The sequence below is a fragment of the Labrus mixtus genome, chromosome 1 (assembly GCF_963584025.1).
Source record: "Labrus mixtus chromosome 1, fLabMix1.1, whole genome shotgun sequence".
Taxonomy (NCBI): domain Eukaryota; kingdom Metazoa; phylum Chordata; class Actinopteri; order Labriformes; family Labridae; genus Labrus; species Labrus mixtus.
Window position 1 is genome coordinate 4,877,802 of NC_083612.1, and position 25,566 is coordinate 4,903,367.

At 40.6% G+C, this 25,566-nt stretch overlaps 2 protein-coding genes across 4 annotated transcripts; one reads left to right on the forward strand and one right to left on the reverse strand.

Moving 5' to 3' along the window:
* The first annotated feature begins 355 nt into the window (after window positions 1-355).
* On the forward strand, window positions 356-13,251 carry lmnl3 (lamin L3). 3 transcript variants are annotated; one of them, XM_061065569.1, is made up of 12 exons: window positions 356-1,024; window positions 2,058-2,214; window positions 4,459-4,584; window positions 6,264-6,434; window positions 6,514-6,639; window positions 7,719-7,939; window positions 8,041-8,260; window positions 8,912-9,019; window positions 9,926-10,042; window positions 10,478-10,588; window positions 10,914-10,977; window positions 13,042-13,251. In XM_061065569.1, the coding sequence occupies exons 1-11, from the start codon at window positions 633-635 to the stop codon at window positions 10,947-10,949; spliced, it is 1,785 nt and encodes a 594-aa protein (XP_060921552.1). In that variant the 5' UTR covers window positions 356-632; the 3' UTR covers window positions 10,950-10,977; window positions 13,042-13,251. The 3 variants fall into 3 exon arrangements, with proteins under 3 accessions (XP_060921552.1, XP_060921153.1, XP_060920412.1); XM_061065170.1 differs by having other exon boundaries at window positions 10,914-10,973; XM_061064429.1 differs by lacking the exon at window positions 10,914-10,977.
* A 1,069-nt stretch (window positions 13,252-14,320) lies between these two features.
* Window positions 14,321-24,710, reverse strand: zgc:158785 (uncharacterized protein LOC791214 homolog). Its single transcript, XM_061046104.1, has 5 exons — window positions 24,577-24,710; window positions 21,398-21,598; window positions 19,719-19,914; window positions 15,980-16,186; window positions 14,321-14,573 (listed from the first exon to the last, which is right to left on the reverse strand). Exons 2-5 carry the CDS (start codon window positions 21,577-21,579, stop codon window positions 14,415-14,417), a joined length of 744 nt encoding a protein of 247 aa, XP_060902087.1. The 5' UTR covers window positions 21,580-21,598; window positions 24,577-24,710; the 3' UTR covers window positions 14,321-14,414.
* Between the last annotated feature and the right edge of the window lie 856 nt (window positions 24,711-25,566).

Here is a 25,566-nt window from a genome sequence, read left to right on the forward strand (position 1 = left end):
TGCAAATATACAGTTTGATATATGCAGCTCAGGCTAAAGTTTAAAAGTTTAAATGTCTTCTGTCCTTACTTAAAGGGGAGTCGTTATAAAGTGCAATTGCAGTAGGTAAAAAAGTATTTTTAAATCTGTCCTTTTTGCATCTTAGCTGCCGTAGCCTCCCACTAAAGACACTCTTTTGTTCACACACGAGATTGTGTAAGGGATGCATGTTATTGTCCATAATGTTCAACAGTTTCTGTGTCATCCTTCTCCCACACGCACGCAAAATAGTTTTATTTTGAAAATCCCAACCGGAACTGTACTGCTCCATTTAGGAGGATTTTACGCTGACGGTGCTCTTTACTTATCCGAGTGCGTCAACTCGTCAAATTTGATTTCTTTCAGCTGTGAACACCTTAAACTCCGGGGGAAAAAGGCCAATTAACCAGTAAATCGTGCTGGATGGATGTTTTCTTTGTGGCGCGCTGAGAGATAAAACTTAACAGCGTTTAAGGCTACACGTGATTTACTGAATTTTAAATATCTCTGCATGTCTGTGTTAGTTCGCATGGGAGCACCTTACACCGGCGTGTAATCTCAGAATCACGTAAAGTAGGCTATCTGGTTCACTTGGGGACTACCTGACTACCACCATGGCCTCTGCCACCTCCACCCCTGCCGCCTCCGGGAGCCGCACCAGCCGCTCCGTCAGCCGCCGCAGCGCCGCCGCCGGCCTGCCCACATCCAGCACCAGTCCGACCCGGCTGTCCCGCATCCAGGAAAAAGATGAGCTCCGATCCCTCAACGACCGCCTCGCCAATTACATCCAGCGGGTCCAAGACCTGGAGAGTGAGAGGTCCTCCATGCTCATCCAGCTGGAGGATAAAGACGAGTCGAAGAGCCGGGAGATGGGCAACGTGCGGCGGCTGTACGAGGAGGAGTTGGCCGATGTTAGGAAGTCCCTGGACGGCCTGGCCGGAGAGAGGGCCCGGCTGCAGATCGACTACGGAAATCTGTACGAGGAGTACAGGAAACTTAAAGCAAGGTAGTAGTCTTACAATAAATCAATGCATGACCGTGCAGGTGTCTGAGAGGCTGCTGATCCAGCCTCCACTTTAATATGAGCTCATTGAAGCTGCACACACTTGAACAACTCATGAAGACTTTGAATTGTTGCCACAGTGTTATCCGGGGTATATTCAAGATATCAAGGCCTGTCTGTACTGCACGCTGGTTCACATGACTCACCTTTGACCTTTACGATCTTTAAATGGGCCCAGAAGTTGTTTATAGAGCATACACTCAGTGGTGGTTCTAGACCACTTTTACTGAGGGGGGGCCAAACTAGGGCCCCTCAGTCAGAGGGGAACATTAAACCCAGGTGAAAAATAGACAAAGATGATCGCTTTAAAAAATATATATTATGCCAAATACTAGCGCACGCCATTAAATACCATGATTTATATTTGTTTCAGTAACAGAATTAAATACTAGATTGTGAGTCAGATACTGTGTTATGTGTTACAGGGTCACTGGCCCCTGTTGGCCCCTGCCTAGAACCGCCCATGCATACACTTCATTGTAGCCTTGAAACATTTTCTCCCAACACACTGATCCCTGATATAAAAGTGAATCATTTCATGGTGTGTCGATCCCAGTAGCAACAAGGCTTTTAAATGATTTTGCTTGTTTTTTCTTAATACTGATACATCTACTTATTTACGTACAACTGATGGTTATAGTCAGTGTTTGCAATTTCTTCTGCTATTTGTCAAAAAAATAAAGTGTTTTCATGTTTTATATGGAAAGCAGAATATAGTTGAGCATTTTCATTTATTTTAAGGCTGCCTTTATGTAACCAGGAAGTCCCTTTTTTTTTATATGAAAAATCTCTTTTTACACAAGAGAAATCAATTTTTTTGTACATTCTTATTTATTTATTTGTAATTTAAATTGTACTGTGTTCACTTTTTGTTTGCCCCCGTTGTGGGATAGATAAAGGATTATCTTATCTTATCTTAGACCTGGCAAAAGTAGCAGCCAAACACAAAATTGACGCGTTGTGATTTCTCCTGCAGGAACCAGAAGAAGGAGGGCGATCTGGCCAACACGTTGTCCCAGTTGAGGACAGTTGAGGCTGCTCTGAGCTCCAAGGACGCCGAGTACACCAAGCTGCTGTCCGACAACAGGAGGCTCAATGAAGACTTCACGGACCTGCAGGGACAGCTGGAGAACGTAAATTTAGAGTTCCATTAAGTTTAACGCTAACTTTAGGTTTAATGATCGAACTAAAGAGCCTAAATAAGAAAAAGTACAAACGGCCCCCATGACTAAATGTTTAGAGTTTTCAGTTCTTAGTTTCATGAAGATGAACAGTTATCTGATGAACATGTTTGAGGTTACAAGAGGAGATGGTTTTTCAGAGGCGGTGTTGTGATTAGCCTCATTTTAGACCTTCGGTAGTTTTTTGATGAGTACACAAGAATCGTTTGCTGACTATGAGAATTTCACACGAGTGTCTAGTTGGACCAAAGGACGATGATGTGATAATATTTTTTTTTTTTCCCATGAAACTCAAACGTTGACATTTCCTTTGACATCACAAAGCCGTGGGAAATCTCAGGCTTAGATTAAGGTTTTTGATTAATTTAGAAAAACAAACCTTCCCTTGAACTACGATTTAACAGATAAGATTTGAGTGAGACATGATCAGCAATGCATGGAGTGAGTTTTATAACATTAGTTTTTTTTCATCCTTGAGAGGCCATGGCAGCTGCTGTTATCCATTCGTGGAATATTTCCTCTCTGTCCGTTGTCCCTGTTTTTTGTCTGTTATTGTGAGAATAGTTAACTGACAATCACATGCTCTGCACTAACTCAGTGAGAGAGACTCGTTCCATTGTTATACGTCCACCATCTTATCCTGTTTAACTGAGACCTACTCAGGGCATTGTTCTAAGAAGGGGTTAATGTTCTCCTTTAAATATTTACAGAGAAAGTCAGCAAACACACACACGTCACTTATTCAGAAAAAAATCCCTTGTTATGATGCAACGAAGAATCTCAACTCTACGGTTCCCAAAGATAAACTTATTTATTTGCTTTATTTGCTTTAAGGAACACAACGTGTGGAGCCCGACCGGGGTCTTCATCAGATGCTGTTCACAGCCGCGAGTCTTTGTTGCATCATAACTCTTCATTCAGTGTATTGTTATATTTCTTAAATGTATTTGAGGAAATTTCCAACCTGACTGGTTTTGGGAGGCGTACAGCTGATAGTTTGAGTTAGGCAGTAGAGTCTCCCACAGCCTCCTCTGTCAAAGTGTGAGATTAGGATTAGAAAAACAACACATTTCAAACACAAATTCAGACTAACAGTCAACATTGCACCTGTCAGAATGAAGTCAGATTAGTTTGCAGAGTGTGGCAGTGTAGCATTAGCAGTGCTAGCGCCGCCAGCTTTTGTTCCTCCTTGCAGGTTAACTTCCACGTGCCTTTTCTGAATGTGCTTACGCATTGCTCTGGTCGATATGGCGTGCACGCCAACTTTATCTCGTTTTCTTGATCATAAAACTTCCAGACCATCGTGAGCTAACAGATGTTATCGGTTCACCACTCTCTTACATCCAGGTAGTTGAGCTGAGGGTGAAAGAACATTAAATGAAGCTAAAGCCCCGGCTTGTGGAAGGTGGTTGTGTTACAGTTTGGATATAATATTTGAGGAACAACATAAATAAGGATTAGAAATGCTTTTAACTGACTCTAGTAATTCTGTTACAGACTAATGAGGCGGACAACATCTAATTGTTTAATTGACTTAAAACACCCATTCATAGTCTGGACCCAAATGTGTTATTATTAAGCGAATGAGATTGAACTGTTTGAAGTGAAGAATAAGTCTCAATGCCCTCGAGGGTGAAGAGATGTTCATGATATGTTTTGACTGAATTCTCGACTGTCGCATAGTTTTTGGAACTTTTTGTGTAGTACTTCAACCAGTGCTGTTGTAGCATCAGATTGATTTTAAAATGTCGCTGACTTCAGGACTGAAGGATTTTTAGGGGCACTTGTAGGGCTGGGCGATATGGACCAAAACTCATATCTTGATATTGTTTAGCTGAATGGCGATACTCCATTATTATTATATATATTAATGATATTGTCTTACCCTATATCTTGTTTGAAAATATATCGATATATCTTAAAAAGTCGATATATTTCCCAGCCCTAGGCACTTGTAGAAAGAGTCTTTCAGCTCCTTTTCTTGTATTTTGGTGTGGGTGTGTCTCTCTCTTTCTAGGTGTTCATGAAGAGTCAGTTGTAACATTCAATAATGCGATCCTTCAGATTGTCCAGATCACTTGATTGTATAAATGTAGTTGTGGAGTTACAGACACAACATGAAATAGGATTTCATGTTTTGATTTGCTGTGACCCTACACAGGTGTGTGTGTGTGTGTTTATTATATTTGTCACTAGGTGGAGGTTGTTCTTGACGACACAAAGAACCAGCTCAGCTCTGAGATCTTGAGGAGGGTTGCGATGGAGAACCAGGTTCAAACACTTAAAGAACAGCTTGAACTCCAGAAGAACATCAGTGAGCAGGTAACGCCCACAAACACACAGCAGCATGCTCCGTATCACGAGCCTTTACCTCAATCTAATGACACGTTCAACCCACTATGAAAACAATTTAAAGTGTGATCATCATTGATTCTCTGGTCTCTTATCCCCGATAGATCACCGTTATTAAAAAGCTAATTGTTGGGACACGGCTCTTATCACAGACTCTGGAGGACTACATTTTATCATATCAATCTTTGCAAAGAAGTTCAGTTGATTTGAAGTAGAGTCTATTTACTGTGGGGAAAGTAGGAGGGAGAGGATATCAGCGCAGGAAAGCAGATGAACTTGTAAACTGAACGCCTTGGCAGAGGAATATACCAAAGTAAAGATGGCACATAACAGGAAATTCTATGGGATTTGGATTTGTTTAAAAACCTGTGAATGGAAAAGACCCTGAAATAAGATTAAAATAAATCTCTATTAGGCGATGTGCTGATTCATGCGGATCAGATCGTTCTAACTTTACCATCAGTGAAAATGTTCTTTTCAATGTGAGTTATAACGTCTAGGTTAGCTTGTTTAAAGACATGTTAAATATAATGTGAGTTATGAAAGCCAATTAAGTTCCTTTTAGAGATGGGACCTGTCGTTACTTATATCGGTACCGGGTCCAATATTGAAGTAATTAACACATCGAACTGACGGCACCGATCCACATCACCGATCAAGAGATGGTTGGTCACTTTAAACATTCTCAGCTCGTTCAGACTGAACTGTAAGAAGTGTCCACAAATCGTCTCCATGACGACGTTCAGACGAGATGGAACAGCTCCTTCTACATGATCAAAAGTAACAATTCTTACACTTCAGTTTAAAACTTTTAATTTGAAAAACCCGACAGCTGTTGCTGCTTCCTGTTTGTATGTGAAGCCAAAACAATGCAGTGTCAGGTTCACTACAGCTTCGTGCAGCCTCAGACATAGATACTTTATTGATCCCGAGGGAAATTCAAAGCATCCAGTAGCAGGTTACAAAGACGTACATGAAGCATTTGTTACAAATTAAACCACAAAAACCGACGCCCCCCCCTTCCATACATATATATTAACCCAAATAAAAGATTTAAAGAATACCTCTAGATGAATCAAACTTAAACTGTGCAATTAAAAATAGATTCATACAAGAAATGTACCCAACCTGTGCAGGGATAAAAATATGTGACATTTAAACAAGAACCTATAAACAGTTGAGGAAAAAAAATCTGTAATTAGACCTGAATATAAAAAAGTGTTGACCTTCTGAAGTGTATATAGTACCAACAACAACAATAACACTATTAATTGTGATATAAAAAAAATCTGAATCTGAATCGGACCAGAACTAAAAAAAAGGTGGATCGATGAATCTTTAGTTAATTTTATGAAGGCCACTAAGTTAACAGTTAAAATAGACGCAGCTGTGAATGTTGATTCAACACCCGCTTTGTGTAACTATTTTTAAACACCTGAAGTCCAAATAAATATTTTGTTAAAAAATGTTTATTCCCTTGTTAGTAGCCATGTAAAACAATATATAGATAATGTAGGGATGTGTTTAGTGAGCGGGTTGTTATTGCAGCGGAAACCCCCTTCAGGATGAGTGAGACCCCTCTCCTTTTAAAATGGTCCCGTACATATTAAAGCACATGTGAGTGAATGTACAACGTTCATGTTTTGTAGGAAATCTTTGAGATCCGAAGCCGACATGAGAGCCAACTGGTAGAGCTGGACTCTGGGAGACAGAGAGAGTTTGAGAGTAAACTGTCCGAGTCGATGAGGGGGCTGCGCCAGGACCACGAGTCTCAGCTGCAGCAGTATAAGGAAGAGATCGACAAGACGTTCAGTATGAAGGTACTAACACAGGATGACTCGTTCAGAGTGATCCTGATTTATTGACCATTAATTTAAACCTGGTTTCTTTGCTCTACAGTTACAGAACGCCCAGCAGGCTGCGCTGGAGAAAAACGAAGTCGCATCAGCCACCAATGATGAGCTCGAAACGACCAAGTTGAGATTGGAGACCCTCAGCTCTCAGCTTCAGCAGTATCAGAAAGATGTAAGTGCAGCTCTGACTCAAACCCCGGCTGTTCAAATACCTGTTGTCGTAGTTTATGTCAGGCGGAGAGAAAAAGGAGACGACAATCAAAATAAATCTGGCAAGGCTAACTAAAACATTTCAGAGTGAACCAGGATGATTTTTCATTCTAAGGCCGGGCATACACTCGACAAGCTTCACAATCATTCAGGGGGAGGTGCAGGGGGGGGGTGTCCATAGCTGCCCATAGCTGCAGGCCATCCTCACCAACAATCCCGAGGAAACTACAAGACCCAAGAGCTCAGGAGCTCCAAGGAAAATATGTGCTGACTGCTCACAGCACCTTTTACACCGCAGGTCACACTAACCCATTCATCTATCTTTTTCTCTTTTACCAAGAAAAACCACAAGAGTCATAAAGTACTAAGAACTATGTGTCCTTATACTGAAATGTTCATATTACACTTTTCCTCTAATTACAGGAGTGAGAAACAGAAAGATGGTGCAAGTTTAAAACTGAGTGTGAAGAACATCTCCAGTTCAAGGACTGGCTTCCTCTGGCTAGGAGAAGTATCAGGAGATGCCCAAAGATCAAATTGTAATGACAGGAAATCTTTTGATGTAGGCAAATGGGCTTCACAGCACTCATTGGAGCCCACTGGTGTATGGGCAAGATGCCTTCCTGTCATACCAGCTAAACTGTCACTGAAAATGATCTCTGCTAAAGAGTGGGAAACCTGTGTAATCTAGGGCACAACTAGAGAGCTCACACTGTTTGAGTTAAATCAAGATGAACAGTTGACAAAAAGGTTTCCCTTCAAATCTTACAGGGATGGAAGTTTAGATCTGCGTGTAATTTACTAACCCTAACCCGACCAGAAGGGCTCCTCCTGAAGATCTAAGATTGTGACATGGCTCATTAGGGACAGCATTTAAAACAAATGTAATTCAGAGATTTTAAAGTGATCAGTCAAATCTAAATAGATTTCCTAGTTCAGCTCTCAGGCTGTGGTAAGTTTGTAGTCTGAAGTCTTGACACACAGATCTCTTCTTCTTCTTTGTGTTTTATGTATTCACATGATTCTTGCTCTCCCTGGCAGAAAATGACGCTGGAAAGCCGCTTTCAGGACTTGGAGAGGACTTTAGACCGGGAGCGGGAGGTTTGGCAGCAGAAAATTGGTCACAAGGAGCAGGAGCTGCTAAACCTGAGGAGCCAGATGTACACCCAGTTGGAAGACTACGAGAACCTGCTGGACGTCAAGTTGGCTCTGGACATGGAGATCAATGCTTACAGGAAGATGCTGGAGGTGGAGGAAGAGAGGTGCGGCACCGATCTGTGAACATGTGCAAATATAAAACATCATACTCTGTTCTGTATTCTCTTACTCCACGTTGTTCCTATGTTGTTTTGTTTGTTCTCAGATTGCATCTGTCACCCAGCCCCTCCCAGCGCACAGCTGTACCTCGGACACACGATCACAGCAGCCGCAGAATAAGAGGAAAGAAACGGAAACACGAAGGAGCCTCCGGCAGCTCACCGGCCTACAAAATGTCCAGTCATGCTACAGAGCAGAGTGCTGTTAGCGTGGCAGAGATAGACATGGAAGGCAAATATATACGATTGAAGAACAACTCTGAGAAGGTGAAAGATCTTTCTAGTTTTGAGAATTAGCCTGAATATCTCAAGTTTCACTTTCTTCGGTTGCTTTGTGGGAAATGTAGGATCCAGTGTTTTTTAGCTCTGACCCACACTGAGGACAAGACGTCATAACCATTCTTTGTGGGTTCAGGGAAAAAGACAGTGGTATTCAAATTTAAATTATTTGACCTCTACAATGATCAACACCGATGGACTCTAAACATCTGCTCCTCCAAATCAAAACGCTGTTGACAGAAGTCCCTAACATGGTGCAGCAACCAGACAAAGCATAAGCACATAACATTCATGTAGAGTATCTGTGTTTGTAATAAACAACTTCCCGCTTATTCTGATTGGGAGAAGAAAAGACTTGAATCTGCTGAATCCATTCTGACTTATTATAAAGTGTCAGAAGAGGAAAAAAAAAGAACTTTTGGGCGCTGGCGGTTAGTTTGGGTGCTCCATGTACTGAGACTGTTGTTCTTGGTGCAGGCCAAGGTTCAAATCCAGCCTGTGACTCCTTTCCTGCACTTAATCTTTCCACTCTCCGTGATTTCTATCCACTAAAAATAAACCCATAATTTATCTTTTCAGAGTTATTGGTAAACCTTGAAATGAATGATGCCTATTTTCTTCTCTTCACTGCAATTCCAGGAGCAGCAGCTAGGTGGTTGGGTGGTTCGTAAGATGTACCAAGACTCTGGGGACATCTCCTTCCACATCCCCCCCTCCTGTGTTCTGGCCTGTGGAGATACGCTCACAGTGAGTAGCTACTGTTAATCATTTTCAACTACTTCCTGTTTGTTCCTCTGCGAATTACGAACTTATGGAAACCTTTCAGGGGGAAATGGGATTGGTTGAGCTGTTTTTAAGTGGTGCCAAATTTTTTAATTTAATTGTTTTTGAAAATGATTTTGCCTGTTTTGAATTTGATTCCATCAATACATTTCTAAGAAGTGGGGACACTTGTGGGATGTGTAGCATTGTTGCTTTATGAATGATTTTAACTACTCAACAGATCAGTGTGTCCTTTTTTTTGTGTTTTTACGATTCATATCGGGCCAAATATTTTCTATGGGTGACAGCTCAGGACTACAGGCAGGCCAGTTTATCACCCAGACTCTTGAACTATGGAGCCATGTTGTAATATGTGTGGAATGTGGTTTGACATTGTTCTGCTGAAATAATCAAGGCTTCCTCGAAGATATCTTTGTGTACTTGGCAGAATATTTTGCTTGGAATGCCATTCAACTCCATATGCTGTTTTGTTTCTTAACTGAGAACTGATAAAAAGCCAGATTTTATCTCTCCTCTTCAGTGCAGAGGGTGTGTTAGTCATGATTCTAAAAATATTTTCAAGTTTGTCTTGTCAAACAATGGGACAGTTTTACACCTGCTACTGTCAATTTTAAATGAACCTGGACTTAGGGAAGGTGTCAGAAATTTGGGATCTGGTTTATATACTGTTTTATGATAGAAATGTAGCTAACATTTCAGATGAACTGTTTTCACAGACGATGGGTTTTTTTTGGAGTCTATGCACTTCAGAATCGTCTGTTTTCATGCAGCCTCTGAGGGCCTGAAGATCACGACTCTCTGATTTTGGTTTTCTCGTGTGTGTGTGTGCGTGTCTGTGTGTGTGTGTGTGTGTCTGTGTGTACACGTCAGATCTGGGCAGAAGGTGCAGGTGCTGAGGCTGATTCTAGAGACCTGATTCTTCAGGGCCACAGGAGCTGGGGCCCCATCATTGATGTAAGGGTGCTCCTTCTAAACCCCAACCATGAGGTAAGTGAAGCAAACTACGCATCCCACAATGCACCTGTACACTCTGTGAGATGTTGACGTGGTGATTGGGGCAATGTTGTCACTGTCATTAGTTTCCAAATGATCTTCTTGATTGGTTATGACCTCCTTTAAAGGATCTCTTATACTTCTTTAAAATGTTGACAGCACAGAACAGCATGTAAGCACCCGTACAGTACACAACACCTACTCTCTGAAGAACCTGTAGTGTGTAGGTAATTTATTTTTGCATTAGCCAGAGCTCTGCACTCTAACAACAGCTGCCTTAACTCTGATTAGGGGGAGAAAATGACTGGATCACACATGGTTTTAGCTTTGTGAAGCTGCAGAGTTTCTTCTCTACATATACAGTAGTTTAGTTCACATCAAATAATAAGGGATGTAACTCACAGTAGGACTCATGTGATACCTTTTCAGAAAATAGCCGAGCGCCGGGTGTGTCTGCAGGGCAGAGGTGAAGAGGAAACTGAACTGGAGTTTGATGAAGAATTTGTCGCGGGCAGTGACATCCAGCATTATCGCAGACAGGTAACCACACTGATTCACACAACAAGCAATTACAGCACAGGTGCAAGTGATGCGAGCAGTCAAGCATCACTTCGTAGTTACCAAAGCAACCACGCCCCCTTTTGGGTGAAAACATGCCCTGCGTTTGTGTTGGCAGGTGATTTAAAAAAATCAGAAGCCTTACCCAAAAAGGATAAACTGCTTTCACCCAAAAAGGGGCCTAAAGTAGTGTGTGAAGTACCTGAATGGGTTGCTCTCACTCATAGCCTCTACATGACATGGAGATGCAAACACAGATACTGTTGTCTATGAATTTTTATCACTTTCTTTTCTGCCTACATTGAAGCCCAAGAGAAAGAAGAAGTGTTGTTCTGTCTCTTGAATACCGAGCACAGTTTAAAGTACGGTAGGTGAGGAGGCTTTTACCCGCCGCTCATCTGCTTGTTCCTGACGTGCACAGGTGCATGGCTTGTTCATTGCATGGTTTAATTGCTGCTGCCTTTTTGCGTTTCAGTCGGTAACATGCAAAACAATTTAGTTTTACCACAAAGCTAATCAGACATGTTTGGCCTAAAGCAAGAGTTTTGAGTTTCACAAGGCTGGTTTCCTTTCACCTTTTGTAACTTAATAACCAACCTGATCAGGAGGAGGTGACATTATGAGTTCTCAATCTGTCCTTTCTTTACATTTTTTTCTCTACAAAAGTTTTCAGCTGAGGGGAAACATTTTATACACCCCTGTTTTCAAAAGAGGGGTGTTGCAAAACTTTGAAACCCCATATTTGATTGAAAATAGCAAAAAGACAACATATCAGATTTTGAAACAGAAAAATGTATTTTTCCAAAATGATATTCCCATTTTGATAAGGTTAACCAGCAGCAGGTTAGTTAGGATACGTCTGAGAGTTCTGATGCTGGTAAATGATGCAGCAGTTATTGAATAATGTCTATAGACGTACAATCACAAAAATACTCTGGGTATTTCATTGTCTACAGAACATTACGTCATTAAAGATCCTGAGAATCTGAAGAAATCTCTGAACTCGTCATGTTTACCCCCTTTTTCCCTCATGTTATATTGGTTCTTTAAAGGTCACATATTATGCAAAGTACACTGTACCATGTTCATCTAACACTAATGTGTCCCTAGTCAGTCTACAAACCTTCTAACTATGAGAAAAGTCCATCCTCTGTCTTATGCCTGCTCCACTTTTCAGAAAATGTGTTCAAACAGGCTGTTTGGAGATTTTCCCTTCATGACATCACAAAGGGCAGTAACCCCTCCCACAGCTAGGTGTTTGTTCTGCCCTCTCAGCCTGCCTTCTCACCGTAAACAATAGGACATGGAGCGAGAAAGCTCGGTGTGGTCAGACACAGCTCATTAGCATTTAAAGGTACAGACACAGAAACAGCCTGTGCTGAGCAGGGCTGAAGAGGGGTTTATTCATGTTCTAAATCCACTCTGATCCTCTATTGATCAAGACACTTCCCAGACATGTTTGGTGGAGCTCTGAGACTTATTGAAACTTGTTGAAAAGAAGAATATGTGACCTTTAAATCTGACTTTGCAGATCATACAATGACAAATTGCTTTGGGCATGATTTATAATATAGACTGGTAAATGTCTTTAATACGGTGGCGGGTAGGGGTCATACGCTCAGTAACTGATGAATCTTGACCGGTCTTGATTTAAAATCCTAAATCCGCCCAGTCCGAGACCGGGACAAGACAGAGTAAAAATGCTTTTTCGATTCCGATACGAGACCTGTGGTCTTGAGACTAAAAGAGTGCTCTGTCGGACAAACTACTTGATGGCATAATTATTTTTTACATTTTTAAGCTAAGATCCTAAAGTGAGGCAAATCAGAATACCTATTACTTTCTTTTATACATGTAGTTTTTAAAGTCTTATTGGTGTGCATTAGTCTCTTAATGATTTTATCATTGATTTTATAAACTACTTTTTTGTCAATAACTTTTCTGCACTCTTTAAGCACTTTGAACTGCAATTTAATTTGTCTGAAAGGTGCTATATAAATAAAGTTTAGATTGAATAATGTTCATGTCTTAAATCAGAGCAACACTGCATACATAGCTTTGGATTTATTTTCTTTCAGATAATAAAATGATGCCAGAATAAAATATCTTACTCAAAGGTGATAAGCTTAGAATATTATTCCATATGAAAACTGGCAAAGGAGATGATAAAGATGCACTTTTTCAGTTTAGGGAAGGTTTTTGGTTAAAAAAGTTTCATGTCTCAAACAGCAGTCCGTCAGTGAAAATGAAACGTACTGATCAGATGGTGTGGACTTCCTGATGTTTCACAAATGTCAGTGTGTGCGAAGTGGCCCCTAGTATTTCTCTTTCCCTTCCCTAACTGCATGTTACATCTTAAGTTTAATATGACCCCAGCATGTGTCTGAATGCTTGAAACTGATAACATGTGCTAACTAAAGCTTTGTTCTCTTCAGGATCTGTCTAAGGAAGTGAGCTGTGCCGTTATGTGAGCGCTTCTCCGTCTCCTGCTGTCCGCGATTGTTCATTTGCTCCAATTGCACAAGACAAGCTATGAACTGTGCCTTGATAACATTTTGTTTTATTTGTGTGTGTGTGTGTGTGTGTGTGTGAGAGAGAAATAAAACTGTTGGAATAATAAAGTCTCAAGTACTGTTTAGTCACAACACTGGCTTTGTGTTTTATTGAATGTTTAATTTCAGTATCTGGTGGCTGGACCGGATTTTCAGCTGAGTTTTGATTCACACAAAAAATATCTGAAAAGTTTGAACTTCTCTCTTTTTCCTTGAGTGGTTACTAATCATCCAGATAGTTACTGCTAAAAACACAGAAACACATTGATGTGTTGCTGTACTCTGCTCTCTAACTTTTCTGATCAGTCACACAAAAAGTTGTAAAAGAAAATCTCAATTCAAGTTTTTCAAAAACGAGTTTGGGCGACTAGATTAATTTCTAATTTGAAAATAAGAAAACTGTAAAAGTTACAGTAACAGAGGCTGTGACTCAGTGGGCAGGACCGTCGTCTCTCTCAACCGGAAGGTCGAGGGTTCGATCCCCAGCTCCTGCAGCGACATATGAGGTGTCCCTGGGTAAGACACTTAACCCCCAAATGCTCCCACTGCTTCATCGGCGACGTATGAATGAGGTAAATGACTTCTGATGATCTCACTACACAGCAGCCTCTACCATCAGTGTGTGAATGTGTAGGTGTGACCTGCAGAGTAGTCAGAAGACTAGAAAGCGCTACACAAGCTTAAGTCCATTTACCATTTATCATTCCTTGCTTCAAAGAAATCTGTAAATCCCTCCAAACCGCCTGAATGAACATTTACCACCGGACTCTCTGATCAGCATGTTCACAGAGTGTGTGTGAAACAGTGAGTGGCATCAGGGCAGCTTTTCTTTACTTCTTCAAAAAAATAGTTTAAGATACCACATTTGTAAAGTTTGTACAGATTGTCATCAGTTGTGAATGAATAACCAGATGAGATTAATCCAAGACTTCTTTGTTTCAAGAAATCTTGATAGTGACCGTCACTGTGGATCAGAAGATCATTGAAAACCACAAACAACCAGAACGACTCTTCTGAATTAGTTTTCATCGCTGTAAGACACAAAGGTTGTGAAAAGTCTGAGCTTTTGCTCCTTGGAAGCAATCCTTCCTCCCAGGCTGTGTCAGCAGTTCCTCTGTTATTGAACAGTTTAACAGAAGGCAGATTAGTCCAATTGTCCTCCAACCCTTTCATTAAATCTGCTGCTCATTTACGATGTGCTCTTTGTTCCCCTCCGTCCTTACATTTAAGCGTTGTTTAGAATCGTAGACTCGGGTCTACACCATAGTCTCCTTGTTGGGGGCTTTGCCGGGGATGTTTACGGACAGCGTCTGTTGGTTTAGTGTGTTGTGGGCTTGCAGGGGAACTTGCAGTCGCACTCTCTGGTCGGTCTTCTTCCACGTCTTGAACAGATGCATGTGGTAGCGCACAGACACCTGTGAAACAGAAAAGCATATTCCAGTAAATCTTTTTTCATAGTTTATTGTATCTACTTGTTAGTGTCAGTTCTCTGCATGCACAAGAATGAGAGTTGTATGGTTAAAATGTGATGACCAGTGGTTGTTGGGGCCCTGGGCAAAAATTAATTGGGGGCCCCTCCAACCAGTGTTTATCATTATTTTCCTTTTTTTCACCCCTAGACCAATAAGTACATTTTTTTTTTTTTAAGATTTATTTTTGGCCATTTTGTGCCTTTATTAGAGTGATAGGACAGTGGATAGAGTTGGAAATCAGGGAGAGAGAGAGTGGGGAATGACATGTGGGAAAGGAGCCACAGGTTGGGTTTGAACCTGGGTTGCCCACTGGGCTGCTGCCTCCATGGGCGCGCGCTCTAACCACTGTGCCACTAGCGCCCCTGAAAGTGTTGGTTTTTCACAGGAATAATGCTGCAACGCTTAGCAGGGCATTGAGATTGAGTGCTGTCAGGTGGGGCCCCCTTAGGCAGGTTTCTTACTGTTGTTGCAAAAACGTTCACATTTTGAGGCAATGCTTTGGTTTAAAGTTTGTCAGCTGTTGGGGGGGGCTACTACTGGCCTTGGGTTGACAAGCAGCGCCTCTGGTGATGAAAACTGAGCCGACAAAAGTATCAAAACATCATTTAAATTTGATTGTTTTAAAGGTTTTATATGCGATTTTTCACACTTAAATATAATATAAATCAAGTATATCCTCTGAAAATAACTCTGTGAGTCATGACTGTCTACAATGGGTGTAACACCCGAGTCCCACTGTCTGTGATGTTTTCAGAGTTTTCAGAGTCCTATCTTCACTTTGTTTACATCGCCCGGACGGCCGGCTGACTCCTCCCCTCGAGTATAAAAGTTGTTTAATTGAGGGACTAGAGAAAAGAAGAATAACATACTGTACTCACTGCTTAACTGTGTTTCTAGATCACGCTCATTTCAGGTAAATGTACATGCAGTGTGAAGATACGAGCATAATAAAGATCACTAGCATTAGCATGCTAACACAACAATGCAGCACAAGTTGTTTTGGTTTCATGCTGGTGCTCAAGGGCGACATCTGCTGGATCAAAAAATCGCATATAAAGCCTTTGAAGGTTTTTTAGGTGGTAAATATGCTGTGCTGTGACCCCTTCCACAGCAGTTTATTATTGTTTATTAGCTTCTGCAAACAGGGGCCTTGCTGTCCACCATTTAGTGAAGGTGATAGACTGTCATTTGACAGTTCTTTCATACCATCCCACTTAAAATAAGAGCTGTCTCTCTTAAGTTCCTATGAGGCAGCTCACAGAATAAACCAACTCTACAAGCTCTACAGTATGTGTAAACACAGCTGGATTAGGCTGTTGAATGATACATTTTTTAGACCCTGAACGCACCACAGTCCAAAAGACATATATGGTAAAGAGGGCCAGCGTGAGGACCAGCAGCCCCAGAGCCTCCATGCCGTTGGTGTTGTAGAGGTCTCTGGCTCCCTGAACACACAGCCATCCTGAGAGGCTGGCCAGTGGCGTGATGAACAGGAAACACACTGCGTCACCGCACAACGTCCTTCTCTGCTGCTGCACAGAGGGAGAACCCAGCCACTGTGCAGAGACAGAAAGAAGACAAGTTAACAGAAGAATCATTGAAGACGACTTCACCCCAGTATCATGACATTATCACGTGGACGGGGCTTTAAAACTCAAGAACTGACATTTACGGACAATACAGCATCTGGCCAGCAGGGGGCGATCAAAGCCAGAACTGATCTGTGCAGTAGTGAGAATCACAGAGGACAGTAGAAGTATTATAAACATCACATTACCTTAAACTATAATACATATAAATATACATACCGATTATATGATTAGACATCTTCATATCAACATAGTCAAATTACAAGTAAATAAACATCAAACGGCTCCATCCCATTTTATAAATCCGGGTCGTGAGACCAACAGGGGCCACAGTATATTAGAACAACTGTTTGGTAGTATATGGTGGTCATTACAGGGACTATTATAGTCGGTTATGTACTAAGTTTATTGATGCATTTAAAAGGTTTTGAATATGTTTATAGACCTGTGATTTTCTTATTTAGATCCAATGCAATATGACTTTTCTTTTCCCAGTACACATCACAGCCAGGAATCAGTAACTCGTATAATAATAATTTTATTTCCTGACCTCGTCAGAACTAAGACTTGAACAGTGACCCTCCAGTTTCCAACCCAGGTCCCTTCAGTCGGAGCTACTGTCACCCACAGTCATATCTTAGAGTGGGTTGGACTTGTCGCCCAGGCAACAAAAGAAAAAAGATGCTTGTCAGATGATTATAAAGTGATAGAAACAGAGTACTGAACCTGACAGCTGCTTTGCACTTTTTGCACTTTCTTTCCCAGAGCTTTCTTCTTGTTTTTATAATGTGATATATCTACTCTTTTTATATTTTGTATTTTAAGTTAAGTTTAAGCTGTATTTAAATTGACACTTTATATTTGTGTAATGTTTCGTCTTCTTGCACTGTTGTTAATTTACTGCTCTGTGTGCCTTTGAATTGCCCCCCGGGGACAAATAAAGTTTTTTGAATTTGAATTTGAATTTGAATTCTAATGTTTGTCTTTACGTTAACATTTTTACCGTCTGTCTGTGTGTGTGTGACTGCCACTGACAAGAGCTGCTAAACTGTTTTTTTTGTTTTTTTTATAGGAATGACAATAAAGATATATTCTATTCTATATTCTATAATGATCACAGAGATCTGGGGAAACAGTATGTTGCTGCTCACTGACGTGATGTGCATTGTTTTTGGAAATATTATTTTCTACTCAAACTCCTGAGGTATGATTTAAGTTTTGTTTGGGTTTAGAAAAGAAAAGAAAATGGCAATAAGCAATACTAACCAACCACAATATTGTTTTTTTATCACAACATTTCAGAATTGTATTACAAACTGAGTCTGCACCCGGGAATAAATGATAAATGCATATCGTCATTGCTAGTGTTTAATGTGTGCAGAGCCTGCTGTAAATTAACAAGGAAATTTCAACAGTATGATCCTGTTATGTTTAAATAGAGGACATTACTGTATTATAACGGTTTATAACAATATTTTACTGTATTATTGCTTGAAGGAAACAAAACGGTAATTTACCGTAATTTTTGCAATGCATTTTGGGAAAAAGAAGTTGAGACTTCTCTGTTTAAAATGTAACTACTAAAACTCTTTTATGCACTTTATATACATTTGAAATGGCCTTTGCTAAATGCCTTAATGTAAATATTTGTGCAAGATTCTTTGCCTATTTAACCTTCATGTTCTTAAAGGGTATTTTCTTTGTTTAAAATAACAGCTTTTTGCTGTATTTACAAAAACGGTAGAAAACTGTAAATTTCAGCAACAGCAATATATCGTTAATTTTACAGTAACTCGTTTTTTAACAGGGGAATTTCTGTGTGAGTGTGTTGTTGAGTCAGAGATGACTGACACACCTCCACGTCTCCAGGACAGCTGCACTTCTTCACCAATGTAAAGTATGCATGTGTATCTGTGCATGTGTCCGTCACTGGCTGCCAGAAGGCTTCTGCTGTTCACTGTAGCTTACCCACACAGAGCACGTGGTGCTTAATTAGCAGATTAGAGGCCGTGACCACACATGCAGCACAATGAGGAGGAAGTGGAAGAGGCCACTAATACACTCAACTGTTCTGTCCTCTACAGAGCAGCAAGGGGAGAAAACGCCATCTAATCTGGCTCTCAGACTAAGTGGCTTTATAGGTTCCAGCAGTCCAGTGGGCAGCAGCGGGTTGTCCAACATGAAGGCTGCATGAGTTTACATGTCTTCTGACTGTGACATGTGCTGTCTCATTATTCATTAAAAAAAAAAACAGGTCATTGGATATCAAAAGAAAAACACTTTTATTTTACTTTAAAAGTAAATTAGTATTTTATTGGGGTGTATAATCATTCAAATGAATCGTGCAATAATTTGGAATACACTCCAACCAGCTCCAAGCCAGCTCTTTTGCTCTTCTTCCAGAAGTTTTGCCAAACTAAACTACACTTAGACCTTTACTCGAATCTAAAGGCAAACATACACAACTGATACTGGTCGACAAATAATAATCCTGACCAAACCATTTCCCTTTTGCTTATTGGTCTAACAAATGTTTATTTTAAAAAGAGGGATAACTAGTTAAGCAAAAGTGTTGCAAACTAAACTAGCATTATTTTCTATTGGAATGTTTGAGCTTTGAGCTTGAACTTTTTTCTTGCTCTACCTCAATGCAGTCGGTCATTCAGCAGGGCTGCAGGAGAAGCTTGAATGGAGCGTGCAGAAATAGAAATACATTTTGTGTGTTGCCTTTCAGAATGCTGATAACTTTCTGTTTGCTGTTGACAATATTATGTGTCATTTTTTCTTTAACAAACACTTTAAGATGTTTAACTATATCCACTCTGATCTTTGACTACCAGGAAGTATACATGTCATGCAACACAGGATCATATTTAACATATTCAGTCTCTACACTGACTGTCGGATGAAATGCGATGCATGTTTTTGTGACAATACTTACAGGCTTACAACAGGAAGAGGTTTAGATATCCTGTTAGCACAGATTTATTATGATTCAAAACTTTAGAATTTCATATGTAATATGTTGCAAATGGTATTTAACCCACAAGACATCAATCTCCTTTTATCTGTTGTTGTGTGTCCATTGGTTTCTTATCTGTGTTACAGAATGTACCACCACAATCTGGAATCAGAAATTACCAAAACACTGACATCCAGAGAGATGGACAGATATTTATGCTCATACATGTAGGCAATTAAGAGTGACCAATTAACCTAAGGAGCATGTCTGTGCACCGAGGGAGGAAGCCTGAGAACCTGCAGAGAACCTACACAAGCTCACAGAGAACATCCAAACTCCTCACAGAAAGGCTGCTGCTGTCTTTCAGATTCAAACTAGGAAACTTCCTGCAGTGCTAACCACTGCACAGCCATGGTGCATATTTCTTTTTAATTGCCATCATATATATTTTAATAAAAAATAAAACATTTTAGGAATTGTATGCAGAGAAGCATTGTGTTGAGGAACAATGACAATGCTGTGTAATGAAAAGCCTACCTCAGTCAGAGGTTTTGACAGGCGCTCCAATGCAAACTGGTGGTGGCAGAGTTCACAATGGCTGCTGTTGGAGGCGGTCAGCCAATGCTCCAGGCAGGCCTGATGCACCATGGCCAGGCTTCCAGAGCACTCGCACGGGGACAACAGCTCCCCCGAGGCTCCGCCTTCATGGCAGATCCTGCAGATCACCTCCTCACTGCACAGACCAGCACAGACAACTGTCATGTCAGAGGGCGAGCAGAGTGTGTGTATGTGAGCTGGATGCTAACATTGACCTGACTGTAGATTTATGACGAGGCTTCTTACTCTTTATCTGTCATTCAACTAAAGCAGAAAGACTAAAGCCACAAGTCTACAAGGCTCACTTATTCAACCCTTAGTGCAATTCTGATTCTCATTCTGATTCTGATTCTCCTTCAGAAAAATAGTCTTTAGTGCACCGGTGACGCAGTGGTCAGTGCGCGCGCCTCATGTATGGAGGCTGTAGTCCTTTAAGCGGGTGACCCGGGTTAGAATCCGTTCTGTGGCTCCCTTTCAGGATGTTATCCCCTACTCTCTGTCTCCCTGATTTCTGACTCCATCCACTGTCCTATCTCTCCAATAAAGGCACAAAAAGCCAAAAAAGATATCTTAAAAAAAGACAAAGAAAACATACATAACATTCAAACCATGAATGACAGGACATGTATTTAATCTTATTTTAGAGCCGACCATCTCATTTGATCATCTTCTGCATCGATACACTTTGGGATGTTGGCTGAAGTGAATACTGTCAAACAATGTGAGAAAGGTAAACGCACACACACATAAACACACACACTGCTGAGACTCCCACAACCAGCACGACAAAAAGGGATTCATTGCTGTCAAAAATCAATATCAATTTGAATTGTCTTCATTAGAAAAGATATCCCAACAGATTAGGCCTACAATAGATGCAATTCCAATGTGACAACCTCATATGAGCAAAAGCCTCGCACCCTCCTTGACACATTTGGCACCCCCTTAGGGGGGCTCGGACTCTGGGTTGGGAATCAATGGTTAAGACAAAGTATCCATACAGTTTCCCTCAAGTCACCACTTCCTAGTTCTTTATGCGACACATCAGTTGAATCTTGACCTCATGTATAAAAACTTTACTGATGTAATTCAGTCATTTCTCTGTGCAATAGTTTAGTATAGTGTTACATTATACTTGGAGGAATTCTTTTTTTTACACCTATAACTTTCTGATTTAGAATCCTAGAAATAAAAACCTAAGATTTACTGAAGAGGGTTTAAATTCACTTAAATTTTAAGTATCTAGAGCTCAAGAAATAGTTTCAGATATAGGGCAGGATTACTGTCATTAATATGTTCTGGTTATGTTCACATGCAAAGCAGAGAGTAAGCCATACCTGCCCCTGCAGTCACTCAGCAGTATCTTTAATTGCTTTTGATGATTCTCTAAATCTGTTGCATTTTCCTTTATGATGTATATTTTATTGTTCTATATTTAAAGAAGAGAAAAGAATAACAGCTCTTCCAGGTCATCCCTAGCATTTAAAAACATACATATAACTGAGACAAACCAAGTTTGACTTGAGACAGCATCTGTTAAAAATGATCTTAATTATTGTGATGCTTTTTGTCCACTAACGCCTTAGAACAAGTTTTTTTTAATAAAACTTGTGTGTTACCTCTCACTGATTGCTGTACACTCCTCACTGGGCGTGTCCGTGTGATAGTCGGTCACTTGGTCGAATCTGTGGAGTTCCTCCTCGAGCTCTTGGTCAGCGGTTAATTTTAGCTCCCCCACAGGGCTGGACACCCATTGGTCCAGTGTTTCCTCTGCTGTCATCTCTGCTATATCAGGGGCCATTTACTCATGTCAGGAGAATCTGTTATCAGACACAAAGAGACAGACGGCAACAAATATGAACAAATTCATTATCAGTCCATTAATGTAGCAGCAAAACCATCACGTTAATGTTTTCTCTAACATTATTATAAAAACGCTTGCATTTTCAATCATGTTTTGTGGTTTCATGAAGATTATAACAGTTCTCCATGTTTCAACATTTTATGTTTGACATTATCTCAAACCAAACCACAAACCAAAAAAATATATTTTTAGATTTGAAGTGCTCTTCAGAATACATTTGATCTGTCTTAAAGGTGCACTATGTAGATTTGGTGGTGAAATGTGAAAGTTGGAGAAGTGAAACAATTCTATGATTTAAATTTCTGAACTAAATACACAAACGTCATTCAAAGGAAAAAATGGGTCCCTCTAACACTGGAGTTAAAAAATCTACCAGGAGAGTTACGGTTTCACTGATCATGCCCTCCACCTTAACGTCTGCAGCATTTTATCTTCAAACAGTGTTAAAATAGCACTGATTGACTTTGAGGTTGAGCTTCCACCTACGAGCTAATCAGACTGATGTCAGTGAGCTACCACATCACCAAGGTCAGCAGAGATATGGAGGAAACTAAACAGAATAACAGCAGCTCTTGCTAAATTGGTGTTTTTTGTGGAAGACTCAGGTCTAAGAGACGTCCTCAGGTTGGCATGTTGTGGCCAGTTATATGTCAACAGTAGTTCCACATATACAGGACCTGTATTAAACATGGAAAGCGAGTAAACTGGAGCTCCTGAAAAGTATAAATACTGATGCATTAACACCGTCAGTGAGTCACTTTGGACATGCAAAAGAAACCTCAACACTGTACATCACAGAATAAGTACTGTGAAGCTTTCTCCTAAGTCCATCTCATGGTTTCAGACCTCACTGCTGTGGCAGTAATTCAAGTTATTTAAAGAGGACGTGTAAAGAGGACGAAACAGTTACAGGTGTTGCCCAGAACTCCTGCTGGCCTCCTCTCAGGATAAATCTTTAATCAAGTCAAACCCCTGCTGACTTTAGATTTAGAGAGTGCTGGGGAGAGCTTGCTCAGGTCGTCTGTGTCACTCGTGTCCTCGTTTGATGCCTACTAAACAGTAACCATCGACAGAATGTTTTTGGCTGAGACGCGAGCCTCGGCTAATCAAACCGTTCTCACGAGATGTGATCAAACTTTACAGGTCAAAGGTAAGCAACAACCATGGCGAGGTTCAGGGCCAGCTGGCTCTGGTCTCTCTCATCTCCTGCAGTGCAGAGGAATTACAAGCTCCTTTATCTGACGGGTTTTAGTGGCAGAAAACTACAGTATGTGCCGTATGTGCTGACATAGGTCAAATAGGTCTGATTAGTTATTGTCATCATGGGCACACACTGTACAGAGGTGAAGATTTTTAAAACGACTCCGTTTTGATTCTGAAAATGATATGTGTTATCCATAGTTAGGCGCGTGACATGATTGACAGGTGGGCGCGATCATTAGGTTGACTGAAAGTTACGCTGAGACAGGATTTCCAGCATGGCGGCTGCTGCTGATGAGCCCCCTGCAGGAACAGATGGCTGACGTCACTCAGGCTTCCTCCATTAATATTTACAGTCTCTGTGCTAGACCTTCTCAAGTGTCTTCAGAAAACAGTCGTTATAAATTGGCAATATACAAATTAAAATATATTGATTGATTGATTGAACAGATGTGCAGATATAACAATTTGTGGTTTTGAGGAGGGTAAGAACTTCAACACAAACGGCATTTTGTCAGTGTCCTAAACGAGCGCTCTGGGCTACAGGTTTTGGTCCAGGCCTCTGTGAAGACTCAGTGGTACCTCACTGCAACACTTTTTAAAACTCAAAGTTTACCTGAGTCTTTTTTTTTTTAAATATTTGCTTCATTGAAAGCAGCCAGCAGATTGTCTGTGTTAATAGACGTGTTGTTGAACGAGCTCAGTTACCAATGGACTAACTTTAACTCTGAATGCTGTTTGCTGTGCTGGTGAACCCACAGAGCATTAAAAACCCTGTAAAGTGTTACAGAGCTGTAGTGTTTTGACGCGCAGCTTCAAACAGTTTAAATCCTGTTTACGTGTTCTAATTCATTAAAAAGCTCTTCTCTGTTCCCGTACGTGTAGACAGACAAAGTGGTGGAGACCAAACCAGAGCTAAAAGAAGAGTGAACAGCAGCCTAATTTAAATGAATGTTAACCTTGTGTATTTCTGTGTAAAAAAAAAGATGTTTAAATAGGCAGCTGCTTGCTAACACAGTAACCATGTAACCACCAAATTTACCCTCGGGGATTAAAAAAGGATATTTAAATGTAAAAAAAAAAAAGGACTGGAGTGTATGTCTGCATTATGTGTTTGGGTCATTGTGCTGACCTCTAACGACAAAAAAAATAATGAAAACAATAATCACAGTTACGAGTCTAAAAAACACAGTGAAACTATGTCAGTCCAGTAAGAAATTGTGAACCTATTTCCAATGAAAATATAGTCATAGCATCATTTGATACAATTCTAGTCAGGGTTGTATTATCCTGTCCACTTAATAGAGAGTTTATTTATTTATTTTTTACTTTATTGGTTTAAACACATTTTGGGAAAGAATAATGTTTTTCAAAATTAGATTGAAAAATAATCAATCAATGAAATGAATTATTTTCCGACTCTTTCAACAAAGACGTGACATACACTCGAAAGAAAGTGTTCTTAACTGGCTTAAATGTCTCTCCTCCAAATGAACAACTTTAACCCTGTCACAATAAAATACTGAGTTGCTCTGATTACCTCAATTGTAAAAAAGAAATTGAATATTATAAAACTCTTCATGGAAACTCACGTTAGTCACAGAGAAGGACTGACAGGTTACATACCACATTGATCTGCAGAGCCAATCACACATACAACAGAGCTAATGACAGCTAATCCTGCAGCCTCAAACAGCTCCTACAGTGACTGCACATTTCTAACAGCAATCTTACCACAAGTTTCATGTCCACAAACACTCAGAGAAGGTGTGTGCTCCCATAGAGTGTAAACCAGCCCAAACTAACCAGCGAGTCCTGTGAGTTTTATCGGAGAGAGTCTACGCATGGACGCCTCTGCTCCTTCTGCCAGCAGATTAGCCCGGCTCACCGTCGGTGGTGAGAATAGTGAAGGATTAGAAGGAGGGGAAAGTAGGAGGCAGGCCAGACAAATGGAAATCACATCAGGGTGAATTACACCAAGCGGGAGCACCATACCCTCCCTTAATCCTGTTTGGGGGATACCAGGCTGACAGCAGAGCAAGCCTTTCACCGGCCTCCTGCTCCTATGAGAATGTCCACTGCAGTGGAAGAAGGACAAGAGACTTGTGTGCTGTTGTTGTGTTGGTTATAAGACAGGAAAACTATGTAAAGGAACTTCCTCATTTAAATTAACATGATAATTGATTAAAAGTTCAATTTTAGCTCGTTACCTATTTCACCTTCACAGGAATCAGTACCACACACCGGTGGGGAAAACTTCAGGGACTTCTACGGCAAAGCTGCATCTTCATCTGGAAAGTTAGCCTTCAACAAGTCTATTATCTTTAATTGATTTAAAATACCGCTTTGCATTTACTTTCTGATATCTTTAAGAAATGTTCTTTATGCTTCTATTTAATAATTTGCATGTATAAATGATGTTTCTCATGTTTTTATATTTGCACCACTGCACCACTGTGCAGTCAGGAGCCTCTCTGTATGGAGTTTGCATGTCCTCCCTGTGCATGCATTGGTTCACGCCGGGTACTCCGGCTTCCTCCCACGGTCCAAAGACATGCTCATCCGGTAAATTACACTAAATTGCCCGTATGTGAGTGTGGCTGGATGTCTTTCATGTGATTATGAAGTAAAACACTGCATCATGTGAGGGTACATCTATGCATATTTTGAAATTCTTGAGTTTGGGAACTGACAAACAGGCTGATTACAATAAGTTTTAGAGTG